Genomic DNA, 10012 nt, shown 5'->3' on the forward strand with positions numbered 1-10012 from the left:
TTCCAGATTTTACACTCTAGATTCCTAATAATTCTCCAAGAGGGGCAGCTAAGTAGTGCAGTGGATAGAGCATCAGTGCAGGAGTCAAGAGGACCTGAGTTCAAATCTCACCTCACACACTTGGCACTCACTAGCTGTGTGACCTTGGGCAAGTCACTTAACCCCAATTGCCTCATCCTGGGTCATCTCCAATCATCCTGATGAATATCTGGTCACTGGATTCAGATGGCTGTGGAGGAGAAGTGAGGCTGGTGACCTGCACAGCTCTCACACACTCAAAACAAAGTCAAGTGCAAGTCATGTCATTATTTCTGTGATGGCGTGGTCTTCTTCGGCAATGAAGGACGAATGTACGTGCACAATTCTCCAAGAATGGATGAGGGAAATCTCTGTAGACAGATTAGGGTCAGGGTGATGAGGGAAGTAGGCTTGAGTAAAGGAACCCTCAAAAAACATCTTAGAGGGTGCAAAGAAAGGGACAGGTTTAGAGGGGATAAAAACAGAGAAAATAAGAGAGGGATTCCGGAAAAATCATCAAACCCCGGAAAGCCAAAGGCAAAGTTGCAAACAATCTGGGGGCTCTTTGTGGGATTGTTTCCAAGGCCAAGGAAAAGTGTATAAAGAGGGAGATGTCAAATGTCTTGTGCTATTGTTAGTTGTGTCTGACTCTTCATTACCCCATTTAGGCTTTTCTTGGCAAAGGTCCTGGAGTGGTTTGCCATTTCCTTCTGCAGCTCATTTTATAGAGGAGGAAACTGAGGCAAACAGGGCAAAGTGACTTGCCCAGGATAACACAGCTAGTAAGTGCCTGAGGTCAGATTTGAACACTCAGGTCCTCCTGACTCCAAGTTCAGCATTCTATCCCCTGTGCCAAGTAGCTGCCCACAAAGGTGAGGGGAAGATATATGTATTGGTATGAAACATCAAATCCTTATAATTGTTCAATTATGAATTACTTTGTCTCTGGAGGAAGGGTGACTGGATAGAAGATAGATGCAGAACTAGAACTAGTCACAAATGTCCCTAGGGTAAATCTAGCTGTGCAAGGTACCTTCAAAGGACAGTTGAATCATGGATGCATCTGGGATTGCCCCAGAAAGTCTCAGCTTTGCCCACATGGAGGTTGTGGGGGAAGGTGGGTCCCAGAAAAGGGCTACCATAATATAGAGCCCTGGGAGTAGCAACCCACTTGAGGACTTTGAGGTGAGGTGAGGGGCTGGCAGGTATCTTGGAGAAAAAGTCTACCCTCATGGGAAAAAAAGATACCCATTCCCTGCTGATGTTGTCACCCTGGGCAAAAGCTCTATTTGTCCTACACTAGTAGTAGTTTTCCACAGACGAGGTTATTTTGTAGTCCCACTTTTTAATGGTTCAGTGGTAATAAAGAGTAAGGGACCAAGGATTGAGGAATAAGCTTAAAATTCCATCTGCCATGGGTAAATTCCATCTGGCTTACTGTGATGAAATGAAGAGATAGCAGAAAATAAAAAGAATGTAGAAGGGGTTTTTGAAGAGAAAGACAGAGTAAAAACAAAGGTGAAGGTCCCCAGGGTAAAGGTACGATGACAATTAATGACAAAATTGAGACTCGACCTTACACTAGATTGCCGTCCTATCTCCCACTATGTCCTAAATATTCCAGTCTTCCCCAGCCTGCTCCTAAGAATAAATGTTTTCATTTTTAAATGATCCCAGCAATGTCATAGTTGGTTCAATGAATATTTATTGAGTTTCTGCTATGGGCAAAGAGCCCTGTGTTCAGTGTAAGGGGACGGAGAAAAAGAAATTTTAAATGATTCTTATTTTATTTTAATGTCAATTCATTCATTCCTTTAGGTTGAAGATGGAGTTTCCCTCCCTTACTCATTCTAGATGTGCAAGGTCAGCCTAGAACATTTGACCTGCTCATTTCCCACTTTGGCTAATTTTCTCCTTATTAGTCTACCTGGAAGAACCCTGCTCCTGGGTGCTCACCATCTTAATGTCAGACTTAGTTGGGATACCCAACTGGCATTTTCCACTGCAGCTCAAAACTCCCGAGCTCGAGATTCTCTAGCCTCAGCTCTTCCAGTTCCTGGAATTACAGGTGCACTCCAATGTGCCAGGCCATGATCCTTATCTTCAAAGAGTTTGAAGCCTAATCATGGAGGTCACACCAACCTTCAGGGAAAAAAAGATCTAATGGTACCTCTCTGGGCTTCAGTTTTCCCATTAGTAAAATAAGGAGATTGAATTGAATAGTTTCAAGTTCTCTGTGAGTCCAGGAATTGGAATGGTGCAGATATTTAGTTTTTGGAGTTTCAGAAGAGGGAGACATCATTATGGACTGAGATGGTCTGGGAAGGCTTCTCATGGAATGGAAGACAGGAAGAGGAAGGGAAGGAAAGAAAAAGGGAAGGAAAATAGAAGGAAGGAAAGAAGGAAGAAAGGAGGTAAAGAAGGAAAGAAGAAAGGAAAGGGGGGAGGAAGGAAAGAAGCGGGAAGGAAAGGAGAATAAAAGGAGGGAAGATGAAAGAAAACAGGGAAAGAGGGAAGGAAGGAAGGATAGAAGGAAAGATGGGAAGAAGGAGGGAGGGAACATTTATTAAGCCCTTACCTACTGTGTGTCAGGCACTGTGTTGAATGCTCTACAAATATTGCCTCATTGATCCACTCAACAACCCTAGGGGGGAGGTGCTACTATTATCCTCATTTTACTGACCAGGAAAGGGTAAGTGACTTCTTCAGGGTCACACAGCTTGTACGTGTATGAGGCACGTCTTCCTGACTCCAGGCCCAGTGTGCTATCCACTAGCTGGACTTTATCTTGAAAGATGAGTATGATTTGCATTTGGATGAAGAGAACAGAGGGGAGGGGAGTTTGAGTCAGGGGGAAGAAATTTATTAAAGTAAAGAGCTATGGGTCTTCTGGGAGTGAGTCACTGGTAAACAAAGAAGATACACATGGGAAAATAGTGGAATGAAAAAATATATACATGTAGATAAATATGTATGCATAACATACATGTGTGTTCACACATACACATATACATACATAGACATAGACATGGCTGAAAAGATAAATTGGGACCAGATTGAGGGAGCCTAGAATGCTGTGTTAAGGAATTTTATTCCTTAGCCATGAGGAGCCACTGAAAACTTTTGAATTGCAGAGTGACATGCTTTTAATTAGAAAGCTTAATTCAGTCCCCATTTTGATACTCTCTTGTGTCTTTTATGGACAAAGCATTTTGATGCACACCATAGGATCTTAGATGCAGAGCCAGAAAGGACTTCAGAGGCATCTAATCCAACTCCCCCCGCCCCCTCCATTTGTTAGATGAGGCCCAGGGAGGGGATGGGACTTGCCGAGGGTGACACTAGGTGTCAGAGGTATCAGGAGGCTGTTTTGTTTGGGGAATTCTCTGGGCTCTGAGAAAAATCACTGGCCTTCTATAAGAAAAGGAACTTCCTTTCTATGCTGCATGGGCATGAATGTAAATCTATTGGTTTCAGGTTCCAAAGGCAAGATCTGCAAAAGAATGAATTCGTTTTTGAGACAAGTCATCTGGCTGCCTTGAAAATGGTCACTGCAGGGCATCTTCCCAAGGGAGGTTCCCTTGAATTTTGCAGGAGAAGGGGGAGTGGCCCAGCAAAGTCTGAGCTCAGAATCCATGTACCACTGAGTGACTTTGTTCTGTGACCTTGTTAGAATCATCTGAGTGCTCCATGCTGCAGTTTCTTGATTTATAAAAAGAGGAGCTGGGGCATCAAGAATTTTAGATCTGTAAGGGACCTTAATTTGAGATTTTATCATTTTGCTTCCTATTAGGATCATGGATTTGGGGAAGCAAGAGCAACCTAAGTGCAATAGATAGTACTGGCCTCAGAGTGAAGAAGGCCTGAGGTTCAAATCTTCCTGCAGGCATTTATTAGCTATGTGACCCTGGACAATTTTTAGTTTCAACTTCTCAGCCTCAGTTTCCTTCCCTGTAAAATGGGAATAACAACAGCACTTGTCTCCCAAAGTTGTAGAGAGCACCAAATGAGACAACATGTATAAGTATTTTGCAAAAGTTCAAGTGCTGAATAAATGCTAGTTATCCTAATTGAACCCCCTCATTTTGTAGACTCATGAAGGATAAGTGACTTACCCAAGGTCACATGGATAATAAGTGGTCTTCTGACTCCTAATCTTCCCAAGTATATCATGCCAGTAATAAGTAACCTAATAATTAATGACTTCAAAAGTTAGAAAAGTACTTGATTGTAGTGGTAAAAGTGTTGAATTTGGAGTTAGAGAAATCATCACTTTCCCCCACTCGGGCTTCAGTTGCCTTCTCTATAAGATAAAGATGTTGGACAACATTATTTCTAAGGTTGTTTTCAGCTCTGACAGTCCATGGATTTACAGCCTGGTTCTGCCAGTTACTACTTATGGTGTTGTTCAGTCGTGTCTGATTCTTTATGACCCCTTTTGGGGTTTTCTTGGCAAAGATACAGGAGTGGTTTGCCATTTTCTTCCCCAGTTCATTTTATAGATGAGGAAACTGAGGTCAACAGGATTAAGTGACTTGCCCACACAGTTTGTAAGTGTCTGAGGCTGGATTTGAACTTGGGTCTTCCTGACTCCAGATCTGGTGCTCTGTCTACTGCACCACCAGCTGCCCAATACTTGTGTAACCTTGGACAAGTTCCTTCTCCTCCCTGAGCCTCTGTTTTCTCCTCTGTTAAGGGAGGAGTTTGAGCCACATGATGGCCAAGTACCATGAACAAATACATGAAGGAAGTGCTTTTTCAGCAGCATGGGGAACTCTCGGTGTGAATGTTAAGGGAATTGCCAATGGTAAACAGCTAGGAAGTGTCAGAGGTGAGAGCCTTCCTTGCTCCAAGCCCCAGCGGCTTATCTATCACACTCATTTGCGGTTATACTACAGAAATGCCAAATGCCATGGAAATTTTACATAATCATTAGGACCAATAAGTCTAACCAGCACTTAGAGCTGATTTTCAGTAGATTTAGCAAGTAATCTTGGGAGGTTTTCTCTAAAACTGACATCACTGGAGCACAAGGGGAGTATTTGATTTTTCTATGTAAATTTAAGTAGATGTTGATGAAGGATCTGAAGTTATCCTCAGCTCTCAGACTGTTGCACCATGTACAGTTCTATTTCAAGGCATAAGTTACATCCCCTGGCTCTGAATTTCTACCTGAACAATAACATAGACAAGCTTCTGGGCAGTATGCCTTTCTCCCTCTCTCTCTCCCTTTCTCCCTTCTCTTCTCTCTCCCCTCTCTTCTCTCTCTCCTTTTTCTCTCCCTCTCTGTCTCTTTCCTTTCCTTCATTCTCTTTCTCTTTCTCTGTGTCTCTGTCTATCTCTGTATCTCTCCCTCCCTTTTCTGTCTCTCCCCCTCTCCGTTTCTCTGTCTCTGTGTCTCTCCATCTCTCTCTATGTCTGTAGTACATAATGAAAATATGTTTCATTAGACAGGACGTACAGTGATGCTGACATTCAGAAACTGCCTTTGGAGTCAGAGGAGCTGAAATTTATTATCTGTGTCACCTTGGGCAAGTCATTTAACTTCCTTCAGTCTGTTTCCTCATCTGTAAAATAAGGGACTGACACTGACAGGATACCATGATCTTGTGGACTCAACAGACTTCTAATACTTAAAGGAAAAGGGATCTTAGGGCATGGAAGGTGACCACACAGAATGTCAAAGCTGAGAGGGACATTAGAGAATCTCTTTTGCAGCCTCCTCATTTTGTGGAATGATGAAACAGATGCCCAGAGAGAGGCAGGAACTTACCCAAGGTTTCACAGCACTTAAGATCTCAAATTTTAGTTTGCCCAATTCCATGGATCTTTTATATATAATGTTTGGTTTCCAGCACTGCAGACTCTGAACTGCAGAACTTAGCCCATTTTGTCCATATAATTTGTAAACAGTCATGAGGATTTGTTTTTAAAAGGAATGCTCTATTTTGGTGACCTAGGCTGAGACAGCTAACTGGGACTGGCTGCCAGGAGACCTGAGCCCCAATCCTGGCTTTGCTGCTAATGAGCTGGATGATCTTACACAAACCATTGACTACATCAGAGCCTGATTTTCTGAAATCTATTCATCTTCTTTTCCTTTACTGCATTTCTTCTCCACACGAGTCTTTAAGGAAGGCAGCCTTTTAAAAATTGAGAAGCACTATGTCACTCTGCACCAAATAAACTCTGTCAGGGAAATAGTTACCTCTCCTGAAGGAGGCTCTTTGGTTTGAAGAAGAGTATGATACATTGTGTGGGTTTTCTTTTGTTTGCAAATATCCTTTTTATGAATCCAAATTAGAAAATCTCAGTATTTTGAATCACATGATATTGAGTGGAGTGAAAATTGTTTATAAAGAGAAGCTAATCAATCAAGGGGCAAGTAGTGACTAAATGCCTACTATGTGCCAGGCACTGTGTTAGGTGCTCCTGAGGAGAAAAACATAAAGAATGAAACAATATCTATTGGAAGAGAACTTATATTCTAATGAAATGACCCTGGACTAAGAGGGGACCTGGGCTCTAGTTCCAACATAGCCATTTACTACATATGTGACCTTGGGCCAAATCACTTCCTTCTTTGGGATTTAATTTCTTCATATGTAAAATGAAGAGGGCTAGAATAGGTGATTTTCTAGTTCTCTCCCAGCTCTGATGTTCTGGGTCTTTTCCAGCTCTAATCTTCTATGTTCTAAGGGCCCTTCCAGCTCTGACATTCTGTGTTCTAAGGACCCTCCTAGCTCTGACATTTTATAGTCTAATCGAATAAATGTTTGATTGATAAGGTCCTCTCCAGTTCTATGTGACCTAAGGGTCCTTCCAATTCCAACAGACTATGTTCTAAAGCCCCTTCTAGCTCTGACATCTGTGTTTTAGCATTCCATGTTGTAAAGTCTCTTCCAACTCTGATATTCTGTGGCCTAAGGATCCTTCCAGCTCTGACATCCCATGTTCTAATTTCCCTTCCAGCCCTGGTGTCTCTCCCAGCTCTGACATTCTGCCATTTTAGGATTCTCTATGTACCTCTCATTAAACTATATATAATATGCCCATGGAAACTCAATAGTCTGAGATTCTAGGTTGGAATGTTTGAAATTGTTGGTTTGTCTAAGTTCTAAGCAAATCTTCTCTGCCCACTCCCACACGTGACTAACAGGCCTATTTCCATCATATCAAGGATACGTGAAGCATTTGATGACCGAGGGGTGACTCGAACTCACCCTGTCTTCTTCGGCCCTCAGGTCCGGCATGGTGCTGATGCAGAGGCTTACGGCCGTGGTGGCCACGAAGAGGACAGAGAGGCAGGCGAACACCTTCCCTGGCAGCCCCGATTGCGGGTTCTCCACCATGTCCCTCAGGTGGCTCATAAAGAGCCCCCAGCGGGTGTCTTCGGTGCAGACGCCGACCGCCTCCTTCTGCCGATGCAGCTCCTCTTCCTTCTGCACGTCGGCCAGCTCCTCCAGCTTCTGCCGGAGCTTCCTCAGGCAGCATTTCTCCAGGTTGGACTCCTCGACCCCCCAGTACTTCAACTCCTCCTTAAAGGACAAGGCGCACATCTCTCGCAGAAGCACCAGCTTCCCGGCCGCCAGAAAGCTGACGATCATCCCGAAAGCACTGGGGCTCCTGTCGAAGAAAAACTCCTGGCTGTCTTCGTCGTAGTCGTCGCAGAGCTCAGCGATCTCCTCGTGGTTCCTGCAGAATTTCAGCCTGCTCAGACGGGTCAGGGGGAACTCGTCCAGCGTGCTCCAGGGGAGCAGGTACTTGTTTCCACCCACGTTGACGATGATCTCCCTCTTGAGATCCACGCTCAGGAACTGGTCTGGATGCACAACTTTCCGGGCCCTCTGGTAATAAAGTCCTTTGATGGAAGCAGTCCGGACTGGACTGTGAGAGATCTGATCCAGGGTGCTACAGGAAGCGAAGCAGCGGGCACCTTCGTTGCCTCCAGCTCTGGAAAGCATCGGCATCTCTGAGGGAATCTCTGGAGAGCCGCCACAGTTGGATTACAGTGGGTTTGTCTGTTGGCCGAAGGAAGAAAAAAAGTGGGGGACAGAGTGAAGGAGAGCAAAGGGGGGGGTGTAGGAAGAGTGAGAGTGAAAGAGAAAAGGAGCAGGGAGGTAGATAGAATGAAAGAGGAAATAGAATGAGAGAAAGGCAGAGAGGGGGGAGACAGTGAAAGAGACAGAGACAGAGTGAAAGAAAGAGGGGGTAGAAAAAGAGGGGAAAGAGAGGGGCAAAACCAGACACACATGGGGGAGTAGAAAAAAAGGAGAGAAGAGGAGAAAGAGTGAAAGGGAAAGGGAAAGAGAAAAAGAGAGGGGAGAGAGAGAAAGAGAGGGAAGGAAGAGGGGAGAAAAAGAGAAGAGAAAGAGGAGAGGGGGAGAAAGTGAAAGAGAGGAGATAGAAAAAGGGAGGAAAAGAGAGGGGGGGGGAGAGAGAGAGAGAGAGAGAGAGAGAGAGAGAATTGTGTTTGGACAGCATTTCATAAGACTATTGATTTAGATTTGGAGTTGGCAGAGACCTCAGACCACCATTTTTACATGAGGAAACTGAGGCTGGAAGGGACCTCAGAGTCCACCTAATCTAACCCCTTCATTTCATAGATGAGAAAACTGAGGCTTAGAGATGGCTAAGTGACTTAGCCAAGGCCGAACAGGTAGTAAATACAGAATCAGAATTTGAATCCAGGTCTTCTGACAAACTCTCCAAATCCTGGTTCTATTACTTTTTAGCTGTGTGACCTTGGACAAACCCATTCGGTCTCTCTGGGCATCAGTTTCCGCATTAAAAGGAGTGAGTTAGACTTTATGACCTTTAGGGTCCTTTCTAGCTTCCACGACCCTATGATTCATTCCTAAGCAGCAGGAAAAGTCAGCCTTGCCATTTTATATAAAAGCCATGATTAATTTGACTTAAATAGCGCTGAAAAAAATCTATATACTTTGTGTCTATCCTTGCTTTTCATCCATCTCCTCTGTAGTCCCACATTTCCTCTTCTGGAATATTGAGGGGAGAAGGGCAGTGTTGGAAGCCATGTTCTAGTCACCTCAAATCCTTCATGACCTTGAGTAAGTCTCTTAACCTCTATGGATCTCAGTTTTCTCCTTTCCTTTGTAGCTTGGGGACTTTCTAGGTATTTTATGTTCTTAAGTCCTTTCCAGGGTTACTAAGCTGCTCTTCAAGGCCCTTTCTATCCTGAACATTCTAAGATTCTATGCTTAAAGGATGCTATAGAGAAGGCTGGGAGAACTGGGGGTCATTAGGGAGGATTTTTTCTAAGAATTAGGACTTGAGCCGGGGGCCCTTAAGGGATTGGAAAGATCCAGAGCAGCAGAGAGTATGGGGGAGGATATTGTAGGTGGGTGGAATGCAGATTAGGAAAAAGCACTGGGTTTGAAATCAGAAGACCTGAACTTGAAACCGTCTGCTGGTTTCTTCCTCTACGAGCCTGGGAAAATCACTGAATCCTTTGGACCTCAGTTTCTTCATCTGCTGATGGAGGGACTGGACTCAATCTCTAAGATTCTCCTCCATCCCCTAGTTCTATGACTCTGACCATCCCACCATCACTATGAGCTGTTCAGGCCAGTTAGGAAACTCAAACACCTTGTTTAACTTTGCCAATGGGGTGGACACATTCTTAACTCTCCCATTGCGACTACTTTCATTTAGTCTTCCTTTAAATGCTTCCCATATCTGCTAACCCCTAGCTATGTGACCTTGGATGGGTCACCTTGCTTCTCTGGGCCTTAGTTTTTTCCTTTATAAGTGCTCAGCACACAATAGGCATTTGAGTAAATGCTTTTCGACTATTTGATGGACTGGGTTGGATGATCTCTCTGGTCCTTTCAAGCTCTAACAAGCTATGATTTTACCTTATTGACTCAGTATGAGTGCATTACATTATTATTCAGCATGCAGCTTTGTTTCCAGTTTTATACACAATCTCAGGAGCCCTGTGACCACGTTATGGGATAGTCCTTCCAAGCCA

The 10012-nt window shown here is 44.0% G+C and overlaps 1 protein-coding gene across 1 annotated transcript in view; it reads right to left on the minus strand.

The window, feature by feature from the left end:
- KCNG4 (potassium voltage-gated channel modifier subfamily G member 4) overlaps positions 1 to 8034 on the minus strand; it is a 41078-nt gene extending 33044 nt beyond the window's left edge. Inside the window, exon 1 of the mRNA XM_072636187.1 lies at positions 7242 to 8034. Coding sequence (XP_072492288.1) covers positions 7242 to 7988 — 747 coding nt within the window. The 5' untranslated portion in view covers positions 7989 to 8034. The remainder of the gene's footprint in view (positions 1 to 7241) is intronic.
- Positions 8035 to 10012: the final 1978 nt, after the last annotated feature.

The sequence above is a fragment of the Notamacropus eugenii genome, chromosome 1 (genome assembly GCF_028372415.1).
Source record: "Notamacropus eugenii isolate mMacEug1 chromosome 1, mMacEug1.pri_v2, whole genome shotgun sequence".
In the NCBI taxonomy this organism is placed as follows: Eukaryota; Metazoa; Chordata; class Mammalia; order Diprotodontia; family Macropodidae; genus Notamacropus; species Notamacropus eugenii.